Source organism: Halichoerus grypus, chromosome 13, assembly GCF_964656455.1.
Source record: "Halichoerus grypus chromosome 13, mHalGry1.hap1.1, whole genome shotgun sequence".
NCBI classification, from domain to species: Eukaryota; Metazoa; Chordata; class Mammalia; order Carnivora; family Phocidae; genus Halichoerus; species Halichoerus grypus.
In genome coordinates this window covers 68,227,355-68,249,364 of record NC_135724.1, presented here as the reverse complement: position 1 = coordinate 68,249,364, position 22,010 = coordinate 68,227,355, and the positions used below count along the sequence as shown (strand labels likewise).

At 43.9% G+C, this 22,010-nt stretch overlaps 1 protein-coding gene across 1 annotated transcript in view; it reads right to left on the bottom strand.

Moving 5' to 3' along the window:
• CABIN1 (calcineurin binding protein 1) overlaps window positions 1–22,010 on the bottom strand; it is a 154,394-nt gene that overhangs the window by 129,428 nt on the left and 2,956 nt on the right. The window contains 5 exon segments of the mRNA XM_036096435.2: window positions 710–890; window positions 1,981–2,115; window positions 5,185–5,298; window positions 6,436–6,528; window positions 7,275–7,351. Of these exon segments, the coding sequence (XP_035952328.1) occupies window positions 710–890; window positions 1,981–2,115; window positions 5,185–5,298; window positions 6,436–6,528; window positions 7,275–7,277 (526 nt within the window). The 5' untranslated portion in view covers window positions 7,278–7,351.

Genomic DNA, 22,010 nt, shown 5'->3' with positions numbered 1-22,010 from the left:
CAGAGCAGACAGAGAGGCTGGAGCCAAGGAGCTTAAGCAACTGGAGGGCAGACTGGGGCTCCATCTGGCAGAGACCATTCTAGTAGCCCTGCTGCTTTACAAAGGAATGGACCTCAAGAGGTAGTGAGGTCCCCAGCACCAGAAGGAGTCAAGCTGCAACTGCTAGGCCATCTGTCAGCAAGTTATAGAAACAGGTTCTAGGGGCGCCTGGGTGGCTCAGTTGGTTAAGCGGCTGCCTTCAGCTCAGGTCATGATCCTGGAGTCCCGGGATCGAGTCCCGCATCGGGCTCCCTGCTCAGTGGGGAGTCTGCTTCTCCCTCTGACCCTCCCCTCTCTCATGCTCTCTGTCTCATTCTCTCTCTCAAATAAATAAATAAAATCTTTTAAAAAAATTAAAAAATAAAAAATAAAATAAAATAAAATAAAAGAAACAGGTTCTGGCGCAGGATGGGACAATGCAGGGATGAAATGAAATAAGCGAAGGGAAAACCACTCAGAGAGCATGCTACCTATCACCACAATGCACTCAAGAAAGCTCAACTGAGTGAGAAAGACACATGCGATAAAGCAGGAATGCAAAGCCATCTCCCTTCCTGACAGGCAGAAAGCACTTCAGTGTTAACCTGGCCTCCAACCTACCCAAGCTGCCCTCCCTCCTCTGTCCGCAAAACACGAGCGCATGGGAGAAAGCCATCAAAGCCTGACTCACTTGTGTAATCGCTGAGGGTGTACAGGACAGTGATGAGGTTGTCCAAGCAGGGCCAGTGGTCAGGATTGCACCGCAGCCCTTCCTCAAAAGCATGGCGAGCCAGGGGGACCCGGATAAGCCTCAGGGCCACATGTCCGATTTTATACCAGAGGTTGACATCGGTGGAGTCCAGCATGACTGCCTGGAAGCAGCACAGAGAGCGCACACGCTCAGTCGGCTCTCTTGCTGAGCGGGTGCCCATGGTGATGGGAGGGGCAGAGCACCAACCTAGCCACCCAAACCACCCAGAAAAATGGCAAACACAAATTACACGAACCAATTTATCGAATTCAGAACATCTTGACATAGTTTGTCACTCTGAACATCTGTACTCCTTACATATTTGATAAAGGAAGTGAAAATACCATTAAAAGCAAATGGGATTTGTAGGGTATTTTTGTGGGGCTCAAACTTTTTATTTAGGGGCGCCTGGGTGGCTCAGTCGTTAAGCGTCTGCCTTCGGCTCAGGTCATGATCCCAGTGTCCTGGGATCGAGCCCCGCATCGGGCTCCCTGCTCCGCGGGAAGCCTGCTTCTCCCTCTCCCACTCCCCCTGCTTGTGTTCCTGCTCTCGCTGTGTCTCTCTCTGTCAAATAAATAAAATCTTTTTAAAAAACAATTTATTTAATTTTAAATTGTGGGATTTTAGGAAGATTATGGGCTCTGGAGACAGACGTCAGTTCACATCCCTGCTCCTATACTGACTGGCAGCATGATCCCGAGCCTCAGTCCCCCCACCATGAAAATGAAGATAAAGACACCTTCCCCGCAAGATGATGTACGGTTAGCGCATGTGTGGAAAGCAGTCCGCGTGGTGTCTGGCACCACAGAGGTGCCCACAGAGACAGTGACGGTAACATAGAGATCACGGCAATACTGTTATGAGCAGGTACAGGGTGCCAGAGGTCAGGCTGTGTTCTTAGTACCAATTCATTCAGTTTTCACAACCGCCCTCTTTCTGACCATGCCCACTATACTGGTGTAGACCTGGAGGCCCAGAGAGAGTCAGCAACTAGCTGCGGCCACACGTGCCCTGAGTGGCAGAGGACCAACGCACATGCAGGCCCCTGCTCTCTCTGAATGCACTGCTGTCAGCTGATAAGCGTCTCAGGGACCACAGCTTGGTGATGCACCACTACAAATTCTTTTTAGCCAAGAAGACCACAACCTCACCCCGTCCACCAAGAGCTTTCAAAAACCCCAAGAGGCTAATAAACATTGCCAAAACCACACCTCCAAGTAGAATTCCATCGCGGTCTCCAGGTCCTCTCGCTGGGCTGCCAGCTGGGCCAAGTTCTTATATGTGGAATATTTCAGCATCAGCCCAGGGTGCTTCAACCCTTCTTTCTCATCACCAGACGAAACTGCCTGTGAACAAAAACAGAGGTCAAGAGTGACACCTAGGCCCTGAAGCCTCAGCAGGCAGTCAGCAGGACACCTGGCTTCCCAGCTGGCCTCTGCTGCGGAGACCCTTGGCCCAGTCCGGTGCCACCCTCCATTGGAAAATGAAAGCCCTACACTAGATGTTCTTGGGGGACGCCTCCAGCTCCGAGCAGACAGAGAAGGAAAGCTAGATCACCACAAGGCAGTTTGCAGATAGTCTCGGCACCAAAAGAGACAGAGGGAACCCTCCCCATCGCTACGGCCATGCCTGAAAGGTCAAGCCTGGAGCCTGCAGCTCCCCGGCAGCAGGCCTTAAGAGGGAGGACAGGACAGGAGGAGGCCACCTGGGGGCAGCGGCAGGGTCTGGAGGTGGCCAGGCAGCCAACTTACACATCCCTACACATCCCACAGCAAGAAGAGCATCAGATTAGGAATCAGGAGGCTGAGCTCCCAACTCTATAACTCATCACGTAACTGTGGACAAGTTACTTTAAGAAGTTAGTGCCCTGACGACATCTGTATTACAAGGACAGTAAATCCTACCCTAAATATCAAAAAGTGTGAGCCAGGGGCGCCTGGGTGGCTCAGGCGTTAAGTGTCTGCCTTCAGCTCAGGTCATGATCCCAGGGTCCTGGGATCGAGCCCCGCATCGGGATCCCTGCTCAGCAGGGAGCCTGCTTCTCCTTCTCCCACTCCCCCTGCTTGTGTTCCCTCTCTCGCTGTCTCTCTCTCTGTCAAATAAATAAATAACATGCTTCATATAAAAAGTTATTTCACTACAGCTTTTATGAAAACTCTCAGAAAACCCTACCACTTCTAAGACACCACCAATGAGAAAAACTACTGCTCTAACCATGGGACAAAGTAAAACATTTTCTAACAGAAAAACTCGGTGGCACAAAGAAATTCTTTCCAGGGGCGGGTCCGTATCTCAGCCTTGTCCTGGGACAGGTCACATTCACATGACATTCTTTTTCATGATCAGAACAGATAAGACCTGGGGCGCCTGGGTGGCTCAGTCATTAAGCGTCTGCCTTCGGCTCAGGTCATGATCCCACGGTCCTGGGATCGAGTCCCACATCGGGCTCCCTGCTCCACGGGAAGCCTGCTTCTCCCTCTCCCACTCCCCCTGCTTGTGTTCCCTCTCTCGCTGTGTCTCTCTCTGTCAAATAAATAAGTAAAATCTTAAAAAAAAAAAAAAAAAGAAGAACAGATAAGACCTGAGGACATGCAACCTTTAGGAAGCACCCCTTGACTAATCCAAGAAATCTACCCTAGCACTCTTATGGAATCCCAACAAGAAGACTAAAAAGCTCAAATCAAACCTCATTCCTTATCTTCTCCTGTCGTCTGGCTTATACTGCTGAAAGATCCCCAACAACAGGCTGACCACAGCTGGACACCAGGTACCTTCGCCGCTCCAAGTACAGAACTGTTCAAAATCTGGTGTGACCCCTTCAATAGAGGCTGTGTGAGTCTACCTCGGAGACTAGTCAGCATGCCTCCGCACATGACAGCAGAAGCTCTCGTTAACTAACCCCCACCCCACCAGCTGGGTTCAGCACCGTTCTCCACCCTCTGAGACAGACACGCTGACGCCCACGGAAGACGAAGGGCTCACCCCAACAAGCCTCCCCAACGAAGCCATCCACTTCTTAGGAGTCAGCTGTGTTCCAGGGCCTGTTTATGCCAAGTGTTTGTGAGACTAGAACTACACAATTTAGTTTAATAGTAAGTATACCAATGCAGATGAATATGAAAAGAAACTTTTCTGTACATTTTCTGTACTTTTCAACTGTTTACAATGACCATGTTTTACCTGTACAAGCCAAGGGGGAGAGTGCCACAGCAGTCTTTCAAGGCTGAGACTGACAGAGAGAGAGGTGGACACACCTACAATTACAAAGCCGACCAGCATCCTTCCGACTTTGCTCTGCTCACCCACTCACACCTCTGAGGCCCGCTCCACCATGTGTGAGGGAACACCCCCTCCTCCTGAAACACACCCAGCCCCTGGCCTATGGCTGGAGCTCAGTAAAGTGGAATAAAGTCTTTTTCGTCTCTGGGCCCTCACTCACTTCCTACTAATGGGGGAGGGGCGGGTCACAATTCCCACAGTCCTAATTCCAAGACACTATCACCAGCACCAGAGAATCCTGACATCCACGAGTGAGGGAAGGGATGGACTCCTGTAACCGACAAGGAGAACTCAGTTAGCATTCTGTCTCATCCGTGGTAAAAACCGTCCAGGGGTGGGGGCTTCAGACATAAGTGTCTGCCTTCCTAGAGGTGTAGGAGACTGCTCAACTGAAGGACCGCATTCCAGAAAATGCCCATGGATGGAGTCTGTCTGCTTCCTTATTGCATGTCTGTGTGTGTGGGTACTTAAAAACAAAAGCCTTTCCTCCTAATCAAACATAATTCTTCCTAAATCAATTTCAAGTTGAGACTCATTCTCAAACCTCCAGGCAACATCTCCAGGACCCAGCCAACTCAGGTTGAACTCACTTGCCACTAACATGGCCCCCACGCTGGATCACTGGGTCCTGCCCTGCCTGCCCCTCTCTGCCATACTCTTACCCTATGCCCTCCATGGGCTCTGTGTTGCTCTTCCAGCCTTTTCTCTAAGCGCCTACACAGGCTTCCTGAGTTCATGGGCTATCACCTCAACGGCATTTGCCAAGATGCATTGCCAACAATGAGGATCATTAAGTATCAGGAAACCATGGGTTCCTATCCTGGTTCTAATGCTTCACTAGTTGGGTGCCTCTGAGCTATCACAATGGTAAAATGGGGACAGTGGCCCCCACCTTCTCGGCAGAGTAGTTGTAAAGAGAATGTAACAAAATAGCCGACACAGAGCTCTTACTATATACTGAGAACCACTCTACATGCTTCACTGGATTCACTCAACCCTCACAGCAACCCAAGGAGGCTGACACTCTACAGGTGGGAAAGCTGAGGGACAGAGAGAGGAAGTAACATGTCCAAGGTCGCCCAGCCAAGAAGGGGAGGGCAGAGGGCAAGCCCACCACCTGGCCTGTGGTGCCTCACCTCTCGCAGCAGGCGCGCCTCCAGGAGCTCATGGTAGGCCTTGGCTGACTCCTCAAACCTGTCATGTTTCTGGAGATCCAGGGCTTTGTGATACAAGGCAAAAGCCTCTGCTTCCTGTGAACCAAGACAGGAGATTACAAAGGTTTGTCTTTTTTAAGCCAAAAGTGTGTAAGGGGAGGCTACAGTCAAGGCCATATTAACTGACAACTGTAATGGAAACAGTCCTAACACTCCAACCTCCCAGGAGCTCATCACTGGGAAAAGAACCCCTCAAGAGTCCCCCAAGGAGACACGAGCAACATAGGCTCACGTGAGTCTAAGCAACAGCAAAAAACACACTGGCCCAGGGACACAGGATCAGAGCAATGGCAAGGTTTTGAACTCAGCTGGCCTTTTCTGGGTGAAGCTGGGAGAGTGGCCGCACCAGCCAGAATAACCCAGAGATTCCTAGAGAATATGGATGGTTTCCATTGCTTTCTACCTGACACTCTGCCCTAGCCTGATCATTGCCCAGGGAGGGTGACAACCTCCTCCAGGACGGAGAGGCACTGGGCAGGCTGAGCCCCAGTGACATCCCTTGAGGACCAGGGACCGCTGACTAGTAGACTTTTGAGAGGGCTCCAGACTGCCTGTGTTTCTCCTGTGAAAGGGGAGGCACATGTTTATTCCAGGGAAAACAAAGATGGGGACAAGAAAGAAGCAAACCATTGCGATACTACGGCAGGACACGGGTACAGAGATGGGTGGAGAGATGGGTGGAGGGAAGAAGAGAGCCAGGCTGAAGTGGAAGTGATACCAGGCCTCATGGAAGAGAGGAAAGACGGAGAATCTAGAGAGCTGAAGTTGAACCTGGCCCCTCACCGACCCTCAGTGAGACCCCCTCAAGACAGCTCCCATCAAGGGCCCCTTCACACTGGCACATGAGAGCAATGCACCAGGAAACCTCAAAGCACCGCCTACCATTAACACGCTACCATCCCTTGGGTGTGCCAACTCCTGAAGTGAGCACAAAGAATGGGCTGCACAGAAAGTGAGGCCCCGCTGGACAAGTGGGCCCAGGGGCTGAACCGGCCCAAACAGTGCTCACAGAATACAGAATTTCTCTTCGGTGTGACCACCCCCAAGTGAAGGTGTAACATGAGACGGAGAGCTAAAATCCCATTAAGTCTTGTGAATGCATTTAAAATGAGGTACCATCTACAGAAATGAAAAGCAAGGTCTACCTGCGAAGGAAGACCATGGATTACATACCTGGGCCTCCTTGGTCTGCGTTTTGTGACTTTTAAAGCTTCCTTCATGATCATCCTCAACTGTAGAGCTGGCATTTAAAGCTGCAATTCGAATCTAAAAACAGGGATTTGAGGGAAGAAAAAAGTTGCTTTTGAGATGTCACTTGTCTCTTTAACAACCTACAATGAATACAACTCTGCTCCAGCACATAATCTTGTAACTCGAACAGCTATGGCCTTCTCAGAATGTAATGAACAATAAAGGATCATCGAGGAGAAAAACAAAGACCAGAACATGTCCAGGGGGACCATAACAAGCTACTTGGGGAGCATGTCCTGGGTGCTATCCACTGCAAAAGGAACACCCCCGCAATGCCAGACACAACAGAAGACCTAGACATCGAATAAGAGACACCAACAAAACATGTTAACTTTGTACCTTTCTCGCAACTGTGACGAGGCCCGGCAAACCACTCCAACAGAAGGCCAAACATCCCTACCCTCAACTGCACCAACAGCTCTCCCAGGAGGAAGGCTGTCCCATACTTAGTGTCACCCAGGAAAAGGCCCCTCACCCCCAGGAGTGAAGTGACTAAAGAACAACTGACACTAGGGGCACCTGGGTGGCTCGTTGTTAAGCATCTGCCTTCGGCTCAGGTCATGATCCCAGGGTCCTGGGCTCCAGCCCTGCATCGGGCTCCCTGCTCCGCGGGAAGCCTGCTTCTCCCTCTCCCACTCCCCCTGCTTGTGTTCCCTCTCTCGCTGTGTTTCTCTCTATCAAATAAATAAATAAAATCTTAAAAAAAAAAAAAAAAAAAAAGAACACTGACACCTGCAAAATAGGCAAGCACCAGTCCTTACCATACTCAGAGAGCTTCAGCGCTGCCACTGAGCACCACTTCCCATCACTGGCAGGGGCTGTGCTGGTCCACAGTCTCCTAGACAGGAAACAGGAGAGACTGAGAAAGGGTCCAGGAACGTCACAGTTCCAGGGGCCCATCACAAAGCAGTCCCCAAATCCAGGGGCCTACCCAGCTCTAAGCACACAGGCCGGTGTGAGCAACTGCCTCAGGACGGCTGTGTGACCTGTCACCCAGGTCCTATGGCCAGAGCTTCTGCCCTAGCCAGGCAAGACACCAGGCACCGGGGAGACAGAAGAGTGAGACCAACTCCTGCCCCCAGGGCTCACTGCTCAGCAGAGGAAAGAGACCTATTAACAGTTATTTTTTTCAAAAACTGAATGACACAAAGAGAAACCCAGGCAACATCTATAGGTGGAAAACAATTCACTTGAAAGGATCCAGGACAGTGAGGGAGGCAGCCCTTGTGGTAAGCCCTGGGAAACAGACAGCACTGCAGTAGGGAGTGGTGAAACAAAGAGGTAGGGGGTGTGTGGTGTGATGGGGAAATGTGGACACACGCAGAAGCCAACACAGCCCGTGGCCGGGCCTTAGAGCAGAGACGGGCATGGGGGATGGCAGAATGCCGGGCCAGGGAACTGGGAACATCATCCTGTGGGCAACAGGGGAGCCACCGAGAGTTGCTGGGAAAACAAAATTTTAGAAATATAAAGGAAAAAGTATTAGAGGTAGGCAGACCAGTTTAAAGTCTGCAAAAAAAAAGACAGGACTGGTGAGGATACGGAAAAATTAGAACTTCGTACGTTACTGATAGGAAGGCAAAGTGTGAGGCCGCTGTGGAAACTGGTCTGGTAGTTGCTCAAAATGTTAAACACGGAGTTACCGTATGACCCAGAAGTCCCACTCCTAGGTATCTACCCAACAGTAATGAAAACATATGTCCACACCAAACCTGGTTCAAGAATGTTCATAGAGCATTATTCATAACAGCTTCAAGGTGAAAACTTCTAGGTGAAGAACCTTCCTGGTTCTTTAGAAATTGTTCCATGCTAAAACTTCTCGTCAGTTTTGAAAAGCTGTTTTATGTTTATGTCTTAGGTAAAAATCCTTATATGTACTGATATTTAAAAAAACAATTATTCTTCAGTCATAAAATAGACTAAAGTACTGAAACATGCTACAACATGGATGAACCTTGATGCTAAATGAAAGAAGCGAGTCACAAAAGGCCACGTATTGTCTGATTCCATTTATATGCAAAGTCCAGAATAGGCAAATCTATCTAAACAGAAAGTAGATAGTGGGCTGCAGGAGAGGGACAAATGGGGAATGACTAGGGTTTCTTTCTAGGGTGATGAAAATGTTCTAAAATTGGTTGTGGTGATAGTTCCACAACTCTGTGAATACACTGAAAACCACTGACTTATACACCCCACACAGGTGAACTATAAGGTATGTGAATTACATGTTGTTGTTAAACAAAGAGATGCCAGGAACCTGGATGGGGCAGTGGACAGAAGGGACACACTCCAAGGGACAGACTCATAGGACTCGGCACCTGGAGGGTGGAGGGAGCAGAGGGGTTCTGGAGAACACCAAGGGTTCTGGCCTGAAGGGCCGGAGCAGGGAGGGGGCACCGCCATCAAGGCAGATGTAGCAGGAACAGTCAGAAAAAGTCCCATCTGAGAGGCTGGCAGAAGGCCCTGGAAGGGCCCAGCAGGCAGCGGGAGTGAGCCTGGGCAGACAGACTGAAGGCATGCTCCTCCAGGTAACATGAATTGACTGCTACTGTTTCCAACAGCACTGCAGCAATGATTTCTAGCATGGCTTCCAGCATGGGCTCTGAGTTCTCCAAGGGTTCCCGAAAGAAAGGAAGTACCGTCTTTTTACAGACAAGGAAGACTCAAACCTCCCCTAGGCTAATAGCTATTTTATCTCCTCGGTTCTACATCTAGGAAAAAAGAATGTTGCTGCCCAGTCTGGAAGCTGCTGCTTCACCATAAGTTATGCCACGATGAACACTGTGACCACCATATAATACAGAAAAAAAAGAGAGAGAAAAGTAGAAACTGTACGATTAAAACTCTGCATCTAGACTATCATTTAAAAAATACACATATCAACAGATGAATGAATAAAGAAGATGTGGTATGGATAAAGATGTGGTATATATATACACAATGGAATACTACTCAGCCATCAAAAAAAATGAAATCTTGCCATTTACAATGACATGGATAGAACTAGAGAGTATAATGCTAAGCAAAATAAGTCAATCTGAGAAAGACGATTATCATATGATCTCACTCATACGTGGAATTTAAGAAACAAAACAGAGGATCATAGGGGAAGGGTGGGAAACATAAAACAAGATGAACTCGGAGAGGGAGACAAACCGTAAGAGATTTTTAATCATAGGAAACAAACAGGGTTGCCGGAGGGGAGGGGGGCTGGAGGATGGGGTAACTGGGTGATAGACATTGGGGAGGGCACGTGATGTAATGAGCACTGGGTATTATATGACTGATGAATCAGGGGGCGCCTGGGTGGCTCAGTTGGTTAAGCGACTGCCTTCGGCTCAGGTCGTGGTCCCAGGGTCCTGGCATAGAGCCCCGCATCGGGCTCCCTCCTCCTTGGGGAGCCTGCTTCTCCCTCTCCCTCTGCCTGTCGCTCCCCCTGCTTGTGCGCTCTCTCTCTGTCAAGTAAATAAATAAAATCTTTAAAAAAAAAAAAAAAAAGACTGATGAATCAGAATTGTACCTCTGAAACTAATAATACATGACATGTTAATTAGTTGAATTTATGGGACGCCTGGGTGGCTCAGTTGGTTAAGCAGCTGCCTTTAACTCAGGTCATGATCTCAGGGTCCTGGGATCGAACCCCGCATCAGGCTCCCTGCTCCATGGGGAATCTGCTTGTCCTTCGGCCCCTCCCCCCCCCGTAGTCACTCTCTCTCTCTCAAATTAAAAAATAAATTAAAAACCTTTTTAAAAAATTAATTGAATTTAAATTTTAAAAAATTTAAAAGTTTTGTCTGCAAAAAAAAGAAAAAACAAAACATACATACATAGGGGGCACCTGGGTGGCACAGTCGGTTGAGCATCCAACTCTTGGTTTCAGCTCAGGTCTGATCTCAGGGTCGTGAGCTCGAGCCCTGCATCAGGCTTCTCACTCAGTGCAGAGTCTGCTTGAGTTTCCCTCTCCCTCTCCCTCTGCCACTCCCCCTCACTCTCTCTCAGATATATAAACAAATCTTTAGAAAAAGAAAAAAAAACATACACACATAGAAAATAACAAGCACTGGCAAGGATGTAGAGAAACTGGAACCCTCATGCACTGCTGTGGAAAACAGTATGGTGGTTCCTCAAAAACTTAAACATAAGGTTACCTTATAACCCAGCATTTCCACTTCTGGGTATATACCCAAAAGAACTGAAAGCAGGGGCAAACAATTATACACAGGGGTAAAGAGTGCAGGAGAGAAGTCATAGGGTGGCGCTGATACCTAACCATAGATCTCCCAACCAGCTCTCCAAAGGGCAGGTGCTAGCCCCAGGTCACAGCAAGTCTTCCCAGATGCCACCTGAATCCTCATGGAGAGAAAAATAAGAGGAGGACCCAAGGATGACTGAGAGATCAGGTGTCTGTGTGGCAGCAGCAGGACCCACATCCATAGGTGGGAGAACATCAATACAGCCATCATGCCAGGGGCGACCTACTGCTGAAGGAGGAGAGCTTACCTGTTCCTGCCTCAGCAGCACCTTGCAGGAAGGCACCCAACAACCACTGGGATTGTGCTAGATGGGCCAGTGCCTTCCCCTGGGGCTTCTGTGTCACCCAGGAGCAGGATGGGTGCAGGTCACATTTCAGAGTTGACAGGAGATACCTCCTCAGAACAGACTGAATGTAAGATGACCAGTCAAGTCGGAGGGGAAAAACAGTGAGCTCCAAGTCGAGAGAGAGGTTTCTGGCCCCACTTGCTGCCCAAGTCCCTGCCCACCCCTCTGCCCACCTGCCTCCATAAAGAAAGCCCCTAGACTCCTCGAAACAAAAGCTCCTTGGGCACTATGATCAGGGCCAGAAGACCCTCACAGAGCCCACGGTGCTGAAGAGAAAAGAGAAGGCTTCCTGGTTCTTTAGAAATTGTTCCATGCTAAAACTCAAGCCAATTGTCCCCACCGAAAAGGGCTCCTGTGCTAACTTTAATGTAATCTAAAAATACAGTACCTTCCACACTTCTACTGCTATAGTCCATCCCAGACACTTACAAGGCACATTTGTGTTATCTCACTTAAAACAGCCTCTGGAAAGAATACAGGGCTTAGAGTCATATTTTCGTCCCTCTTTAGCATTGCGACTTTGGGCAGTTCAGCCTAATCTGCAAAATGGGTATGATAATGCTTATCTCCTAAGACTGGCAGGCGGGAGGGCTGGACACAGATACATACTGGAACTGAGGCATACTTGTGAGTGTCCACATAACATTTCAAGAGGAACCTAAAAAATGATCCTCCCAAGGACTCATCATGTACATTAGTCCCATGAGACCAGGATCCCCTCTGCCACAGACCCTCAATTCTATCCTATCATTACCACTCTTCCTCAGCCCCCTCAATTCCCAGTAGCAAAAGAAAGAATGAGCCAGAATACGGTACTCTAATACACACTGAGAGGTGTAACTGCAGGGACTCTGCAGCGTGGACTGTATTATCCCCTTTACTTTTGCCACAATAGTACATAGCAATCACTAACTTGAAACTGACCTTGGATTTTTAAATATCAGTACATATAAGAATTTTTACCTAAGACATAAAAATAAAACAGCTTTTCAAAATTGACAATCTTACACTGACTTAATACAGCAAGAGCAGGTTCTGTCTCAATTTCCCCTACATACTCTCACCTCCACCCTGGAAATACCCTGGGTCTCTCCCACCCACCAGCCTTTAAGCTCCTAAATAGTCCTATCTTATTTATCTTTGCACCTCCATGTCTGGCACAAAACAGGTGCTCCGGAAAGGAAGGGATGAACAAGCAGATGAGTGGTATCTAGGCAGCTTGTCTATTTTAGTAGGAGACATATTTAATTTCTCAGTCAAATCTTTCTCCAAGACCAGCATTTGTCATTCACAGGATACCCCTTGTATGACAAGCCAAGCTGCAGAAGCCATGCAGAGGAACGGCTCACTGATGGCTTTGGTGACACTGTGAACTATGATATTCCTGAGTGAAGAGAAACATTCCCAACTCAACTCAAAAGGGGCTTCATCAAGGAGCTTCCCTGACCCCTACTCCTCTGATGTGGCCCCTACTGCACATGATCATCACACACTGTGTTCTCCATTAGTGATAAAAAAAAAAAAAAACGAGGGGGGTGCCTGGGTGGCTCAGTCATTAAGCGTCTCCCTTCGGCTCAGGTCATGGTCCCAGGGTCCATGGGGTTTAACCCAGCCCCGCATCAGGCTTTCTGCTCAGTGGGAAGCCTGCTTCTCCCTCTCCCACTCCCCCTGCTTGCGTTCCCTCTCTCACTGTGTCTCTCTCTGTCAAATAAATAAATAAAATCTTTAAAAAAAAAAAAAAAAACGAGGGATGCCTGTGTAGCTCAGTTGGTTGGGCGTCTGCCTTCGGCTCAGGTCATGATCTCGGGGTCCTGAGATCGAGTTCTGCATCGGGCTCCCTGCTCAGTGGGGAGCCTGCTTCTCCCACTGCCTTCTGCTCCCCCTGCTTGTACTCTCTCTCTGACAAATAAATAAAATCTTAAAAAAAAAAGAAAGAAAGAAAACTTTTAGAAAACCAGGAATTGGGGCACGTGGGTGATGCAGTCGGTTAAGTGTCTGACTCTTGGTTTCAGCTCAGGTTGTGATCTCAGGGTCGTGAGATCAATCCAGCCTGGCATCAGGATCCACGCTCAGTGCGGAGTCTGCTTAAGATTATCTCTCCCTCTCCCTCTGCACCTCCCACTCGTGCACACACTCTCTAAAATAAATAAATAAATCTAAAGAAAGAAAGAAAGAAAACCAGGAACAAAAGGAAACTTCCTCAGTCTGATAAAAGGCATTTACCAAAAAAGCTACAGCCAGCATCATAATTTTTTAAAAGATTTTATTTATTTATTTATTTATTGAAAGAGGCGGACAGACGGGGTGGAGGAGACAGCAGGTAGAGGGGCAGAGGGAGAGGGAGAGAATCTCAAGCAGACTCCATGCTGAGTGCAGAGCCCAATGCAGGGCTCGATCTCACAACCGTGAGATCATGACCTGAGCCAAAATCAAGAGTCAGACGTTTAACCAACTTGAGCCATCCATGGCGCCCCTACAGCTAACATCATAATTAACCATAAAAGACTGAATGCTTTCCCCCCTAAGATAAGGAAAAAGGCAAGGCTGTCCACTCTCATCACTCCTATTCAACAGTCCTAGCCACTACAATAAAACAAGAAAAAGAAATAAAAGCAAAGGGATTAGAAAGGAAGAAATGAAACTGCTCATATTCACAAATGACATAATTGTCCACATAGACAATCCCAAAGAATCTATAAAATAAAGCCCTGGAAGTATCAGGTGAGTGTAGCAAAGCCACAGGGTAAAGGTCAACACCCAAAAAAGTGACTCTATTTCTATATACTAGCAACAACTGGAGATCAAAATTTAAAAAAAAAAAAAAGGCATTTATAATATTTCCAAAAAAATAACATACTTAGGTATAGATCTAAAAAATTACATAGAGTCTATATTCTGAAACTTAGAAAACAATAATGAAAGAACTCAAAGAAGACCTACATAAATGGAAAGACATACCATATTCTTGGACTGAAAGACTCAACCTAGTAAAGATACCAACCCTCCCCAAAGGGATATATAGATTTAATGCAATTCCAACCAAAATCACAGCAGAGTTTTTTGTAGTTATAGACAAGTTGACTCTAAAATTTAGATGGAGGGGCGCCTGGGTGGCTCAGTTGGTTAAGTGACTGCCTTCGGCTCAGGTCATGATCCTGGAGTCCCTGGATCAAGTCCCGCATTGGGCTCCCTGCTTGGCGGGGAGTCTGCTTCTCCCTCTGACTCTCCCCCTTCTCATGTGCTCTCTCTCTCTCATTCTCTCTCTCTCTCAAATAAAATCTTTAAAAAAAAATAAAATAAAATTTAGATGGATGGGACGCCTGGGTGGCTCAGTCAGTTAAGCAGCCGACCTGATTTCAGCTCAGGTCCTGGGATCAAGCCCTGAGTCGAGCTCTGTGCTCAGCATGTAGGTCTATTTTGGGATTCTCTCTCTCCCTCTGCCCCTCCCCTCACTCATGCTTGCTTGTGCGCTCTCTGTCTCTCCCTCTCTCTCACAAATAAATAAATAAATCTTTTAAAATTTTTTTTCAAAAAAATAAAAAGAAAAAAATTCAGATGGAAAGGTGGTACTAGAATAACCCATTTTTTAAATTTTTTTAAAGATTTTATTTATTTGAGAGAAAGACAGCATAAGCAGGGGGGAGGGGCAGAGGGAGAGGGAGAAGCAGACTCCCCGCTGAGCAGGGAGCGGGACTCAGGGCTCAATCCCAGGACCCTGGGATCATGACCTGAGCCAAAGGCAGACGCTTAACCTACTGAGCCAACCAGGTGCCCAGGGAATAATCCAGTTTTGAAAAAAAAAAATAAATAAAGTTGTCAGAAACATGCTGCCTAATTCTAAGACTTACAATAAAGCTACAATAAAATCAAGACAGTGTGGTGTTGATGAAGAGATAGACACATAAATCAATGAAATAAAATAGAGCCCATAAATAAACCCAAACAAATATGGCCAACTGATTACCAGCAACAACGCAAAGACAAGTCAATGCAGTAAAGATTTTCTTTGCAAGAAATGGTACTGGAACAAGTACACAACCAAAATGGAAAAAATACAAATTAAAAAAAAAAAACTTGATCAAAAATTAAATACAAAAATTAACTCAAAATGTATCATATCTAAACATGTAAAACTAAAACATTGGAGAAAATCTTCAAAACCTGGGGTTTCAAAAAAAACAATTAAAAAATTATCAAAAGACTTGGATACCTCATACACACTGCAAATAAGTACATTAAAAGATATCCAATATCATTAGTCATCAGAGAAATGTGAATTAAAACCATGATGAGATACTACTACACATCTATTAGAATGGCCACATTTTTAAAAAAACTGATAATGCCAAGTCCTGGTGAGGATACAGAGCAACTGAAATTCACACAATGCTGACAGGAATGCAAAACAGGGGGAGCCTAGGTGGCTCAGTTGGTTAAGGGTCTGCCTTCCACTCAGGTCATGATCCCAAAGTCCTGGGATCAAGCCCCAAATCAGGCCCCTTGCTCAGTGCGGAGACTGCTTCTCTCTCTGCTTGCCACTCCCTCTGCTTGTGCTCTCTCTCTCTCTCTCTGTCAAATAAATAAATAAATAATAAATAAAATCTTAAAAAAAAAAAAAAGGAATGCAAAACAGTACCACCAATGCCAGAAAATAGTTTCTTACAAAGTTAAGCACACACTTACCATATGACACAGCAATCTCATCCCAGCTATTTACCCTAGAGAAATGTTCACACAAAGCCTGTATGTAAATGTTTAAAAGGCACTTCATTCAAATTACCAAAAAGTAGAAACAAACCAAATATAACAGGTGGAATAATACTGCCCATCAAAAGAAACAAGTTAACTAATGCATGTAACAACTTGGATGAATCTCAAAGGCATTATGTTGAGTGAAAGAAGCCAGTCTTGGGGCACCTGGGTGGCTCAGTCAGTTGAGAGTCCTGACTCTTGATTTCGGCTCAGGTCATGATCTCAGGGTCTGAGATCAAGCCCCTTGTTGGGCTCTGTGCTCAGCGCTGAGTCAGCTTAAGATTCTCTCCTTCTCCCTCCACCTCTCCCCCAACTCACACACACACACTCTCTCTCTCTAATAAATAAATAAAATCTTTTAAAAAAAAAGGAATATACACCAAATACAGCAACCAACTGTATGAAACAAAAACACAGGAGATGCAAGGACACATAAATAAAAACACACTAATAATAAGAGACTTTCATTCACCACTATCAGTATAAGGTCAAACGGAGAAAAAAATAAGTAAGAAGACAGAAGATCTAAACAACAAAATGATTACAGGAAAACTTACAGATGCATACCACTCTATACTCTGCTAACAGAGACTACACATTCTCCGGCACTTAGAGCATATTCACAAAACAATCGAGCGTATATTAAGTCACAAACAAAACATCTTTTATAAAAACATTTTTAAAAATCTCTGATCACAACACATTAAAACTAGAATTTACTAACACTACCACTGCCATCACCACCACCATCAACAACAATAGAAGATAGGTGCTTCTATTTAAAAATTTAAGTACTTCCTATTAAACAACTTCTGGAAATCCAGCTGAAATTGGAGAAATGTAAAGAAATACTAACAATGAAAACACAAATACTCATATGTGTGAAAACACAACAAAATCACCTAAGGAGGGGAGAATTCTATGATAATCCCCATAGAAAAGAAAGCCTTTGACAAAATTCAATACCCCCCATGATAAAAAGTACTCAAGAAAATAGGAATTAAGTAATACTTTCTTATATACCTTAGTCCTAAAGCCAAAATCTTATTTAATAGAGAAACACTAGAGGCATTTCCATTAATATCAGGAGCAAAGCAAGGATGCCCATTATGTCTGCTACTACCCACCACTATATTTAGCGTATTAGCAATGCCATTAGAAGATGGAAACCAATTAGAGGTATAAGAATGAATAAAGAAGAAGTAAAACAATCGTTAATTTCATACAATATAATAGAATACCTGGAAAACCCCAAAATCAATGATAAAACTTAAAAGAACTCAATGAAGTAGCATGATACAAAATTAACATACAAAAGTCAACAGCTTTCAAATAAACAAAATATAAACAGAAGACAACAGAATACTAGAAGACATTATGATAGAGAAAAGTTCTGTTAGTAATAGCAACAAAGATGATTAAATATTTAGAAATGAAGTTAACAAGAAATGTGCAACCTATGCAAGGAAAATTTTAAAATGCTACCAAAAGATACAAGAGTAAAGTTGAACAAATGGAAAGACATCCTCTGTTCTTGGACAGGATTCAACATTATAAAGATGTCAGTTCTCCCTAAGTTAATTTATAAAGTGAATGCAATACAAATAAAAATACCAACAAGATACTAGACAAGTTGATACTAAAGTTCATATGGAAAAACAAAAATGTACAAATAGCTAGGAAAACAGTGAAGAAGAAAAGCTACAGGAGGCGATGAGCCCCACCACACATTAAAGAATACTATATAAAGCCTAAGTACTTAAAACTGTGGTATTGGCACATGCATAGATAGAGAAACCATGTTCAGAATTAGACTCGAATACATATGAAAATGTAAAATATGAAAAAGGTGGTATCTCAAATCACTGGAGTCAAAATGAACATTGTAACAAGAGCCGCTGGGAGAAACCAGTAGCCATTTGGAAAAAGATAAAATTAGATCCTTAACTCACACCATATACATAAATAAATTCCAAATGAATTAGGGATCTAAATGAAAACAAAAGGAACCAGACAAATACTAGAAAAAAACATGGATGATTTCCTCTTTAACCCTGTATATGGAAAGGCTTTCTCACAATGATCCAAAATCCAGAGGCAGTAAAAAAAAAAAAATAATAATAATAATAATAAATTTAACTACATATAAATGTTTTAAATTTTGCATGACAAAAACATCAGCACAAGCAACAAAAGCAAAAACAAACAAGTGGGACTACATCAAACTAAAAAGCTTCTGCACAGGAAAAGAAACAATCAACAAAATGAGAAGACAACTTATAAAATAGGAAAAATATTTGCAAAACATATATCTGATCAGGGTTTATATCCAAAATATATAAAGAACTCATAAAATTCAATAGCAAGAAAACAAACAAAATAAAACAAAACCCAAATAATCCAATTTAAAAATGGGCAAAGCATCTGACTAGACATTTTTCCAAAGAAAATAAAATATGGCCAACAGGTCCATGAAGAGGTGCTCATCACTAATTATAAGGGAAATGCAAATCAAAACCACAATGAGTTATCATCTCACGAACCTGTTAGAATGGCTATCACCAAAAAGACAAGAGATAACAAATGCCAGTGAGAATGTGGAGAAAAGGGACCCATGTGTATTGTTGGTGGCACTGTAAATTGGTACAGCTCCTATGGAAAATAATGGAGGTTCCTCAAAAAATAAAAATAGAATTACTATATGATCCAGCAATCCCACTTCTGGGAATGCATCTGAAGGAAATGGAAACACCATGTCTGAGAGATATCTGCATATCCATGTTCTTAGCAGCACTGTTTACAATACCAAGACATGGAAACAATGTAAGCGTCCATCTATGGATGAATAAAGAAATTACATGTGTATATATATATGTACGTACATACAAACACACACACACACACAATGGAATATTATTCAACCATAAAAAAAGAAGGAAACCCTGCCATTTGTGACAAAATGGATGGACCTTTAGGGCATTATGTGAAGTGAAATAAGTCACACAGAGAAAGACAAATACTATATGATCTCACTTATATGGCAATCTAAAAACCAAAGAAACAGGCGTGGGTGGCTCAGTTAGTTAAGCGACTGCCTTCGGCTCAGGTCGTGATCCCGGAGTCCTGGGATCGAGTGCCGCATCGGGCTCCCGGCTCGGCGGGGAGCCTGCTTCTCCCTCTGAACCTCTCCCCTCTCATGCTATTTCTCTCTCTCTCTCTCAAATAAATAAATAAATTAAATCTTTAAAAAAAATTAAAATAAATAAATAAAGAAATAAAAACCAAACAAACAAATAAAAACAAAACAACCCAAATTCATAGAAGATATCAGATTTGTCGTTACCAGACGCAGGAGGTGGGGAAGGGGTGGGAAAGAGAATTGGATGAATGTGGCCTAAAGGTACAAACTTCCAGTTATAAGTAAGTACTAGGGATATAATGTACATGATAATTATAGTTAACACTGCTATATGATATATTTGCAAGTTAAGAGAGTAAATCCTAAGAGTTCTTATCACAAGAGAAAAACATTTTTTCTTTTCTTTTTTTTTTTTGTATCTATATGAGGTGAGATGAGATGACGGATGTTAGCAAAACTAATTGTGATAATTATTTTACAATACATTTAAGTCAAGTCATTATGCTATATACCTTAAACTTGTATAGTGCTATATGTCAATTATACCTCAATAAAATTGAAAAAAAATTTGATCAGAAAAAAAATTTTTAGGGGCACCTGGGTGGCTCAGTCGTTAAGCATCTGCCTTCGGCTCAGGTCATGATCCCAGGGTCCTGGGATCGAGCCCCGCGTCAGGCTCCCTGCTCAGCGGGAAGCCTGCTTCTCCCTCTCCCACTCCCCCTGCTTGTGTTCCTGCTCTCGCTCTCTCTCTCTCTGTCAAATAAATAAATAAAATCTTAAAAAAAAAAAAATTTTTAATCAGAAAAAAAGTCAAAAGTCAACTGATAAATTGGGAGAAAATATTTGCAACATATACTGTAGACAAACACATAAAGAGCTCTTAAAAACTGAGGGAGACAGCATTATTCACAATAGCCAAAAGGTAGAAGCAACCCAAGTAAGTGTCCACTCACAGATGAATGAATAAACAAGGGGCTTCTGGATGTCTGTCAATTAAGCATCTGACTCAATTTCAGCTCAGGTCTTTATCTTGGGGTCATGAGTTCAAGCCCCACGTTAGGCTCCACACTGGTCATGGAGCCTACTTTTTAAAAAAATGTGGTATATACATACAATGGAATATTATTCAGCCTTAAAAAGGAAGGACATTCTGACACATGCTATAATACGTATGAACCTTGAAGACATGCTAAGTGAAATAAGCCAGCACAGAATGACAGTGTGTGATTCCACTTATACAAGATACTTAAAGCAGTCAAATTCATAAAGACAGAAAGTAAAATGGTGGTTGCCAAGGGCCGGGGGAAGGGAAGAATGGGGAGTGTTTAATAGGTACACAGTTTTAGTTTGGGAAGATGGAAATAAAAGTTCTGGAAGACATGTGGTAGTGATGGATACACAACAGTGTGGATGTACTTAATGCCATGGAACTGTACACTTAAAAATAGTTTAAAAATTATATTTCATATTAAGTGTATTATACCACAAGCAAAAGAAAAAAAAACCTGATAGAAAAATGGGGAAACTATATGAATAGACAATTCACAAAAACAGACATACAACTGGCCCTCAAGGATATGAAAAAATGTTCATACTCATAATTAGAGAAATGCAAATTAAAATAGCACTGAGACACTACTTCTATCGCACTATTGCACTCACAAAAATTCAAATTCACAAAAATTAACAGCATACCATGTTGGAGGTTGTCAGGAAACAGGCACTATTTTCATACATTGTTGATGGGAATGCAAACTGGCACCACCACTCTGGAAGGGAATTTAACAACAGCTAACAAAATTACAAATGCCTTTACCTTTCAACCCAGCAATTCTACTTCTAGGAATCAATCCTAGAGAGGTACCTCCAACAATATGAAATACGTATACGCAGGGTTATTCATTCCAGCACTGTTTGCAATTCCAAGAGACTGGAAACAACTTAAATGGCTATCAATAGTATAGTGGATGAATAAACTATGGTACATCCACACAATGAAGTAATATGCAGCTGTAAAAATTAATGAGGAAATGTTTATAACAGCGTTATTCATATAACCAAAAAGTAGAACCAATCCAAATGTCCATCAACTGATAATTGGATAAATAAAATGTGGTATATCCATACAACAGAATATCATTCAGCCATAAAAAGTAATAGACTACTGCCAACAGGACGAACCGTGAAAACATCATGCTAGGGGCACCTGGGTGGCTCAGTCGTTAAGCGTCTGCCTTCAGCTCAGGTCATGACCCCAGGGTCCTGGGATCGAGCCCCGCATTAGGCTCCCTGCTCAGCAGGAAGCCTGCTTCTGCCTCTCCCACTCCCCCTGCTTGTGTTCCCTCTCTCACTGTGTCTCTCTCTGTCAAATAAATAAATAAAATCTTTAAAAAAAAAAAGAAAACATCATGCTAAGTGAAAGAAGCCAGTCACAGACCACATATTGCATGATCCCATTCATATGAAATGTCCAGAACAAGCAAATCTATACAGACAGAAAGTATTAGTAACAGCCTAGGGCTAGGGGAGGAGGCAATGAGAAGTGATGGCTAACAGGTACAGGGTTTCTTGCTGGCATGACAAAGATGTTCTAAAATTGATTGTGGTGATGCACAACTCTGTGAATATTAAAAACCACTGAACTGTAGGTAAATTTTATCTCAATGAATAGGCAAATTGTGTATAAATTTTTATCTCAATAAAACTGTTTTTAAAAATGAATAAGATCTCTATGAACACATATGGGTGATTTTCAAGACATATTTTTAAGTGAAAAAAGCAAACACAATTATCTATAGCATGCCATCTTTCATATACGAAAGAAGAGGATATAAGAAAATACACAACCACCTGTTCATTTGTGCAAAAGAAAGGATAATCCAGACACCAAAGAGATCAGTTAGCTACAGGGGATGAGTGGGAAAGGGGTGAAATGTAGGGGAGAACCGGAACAAGGTGGCAGGGGTGGAGGAGGGAGTGACGCTTCCCTGAGTATACCTTTGTTACA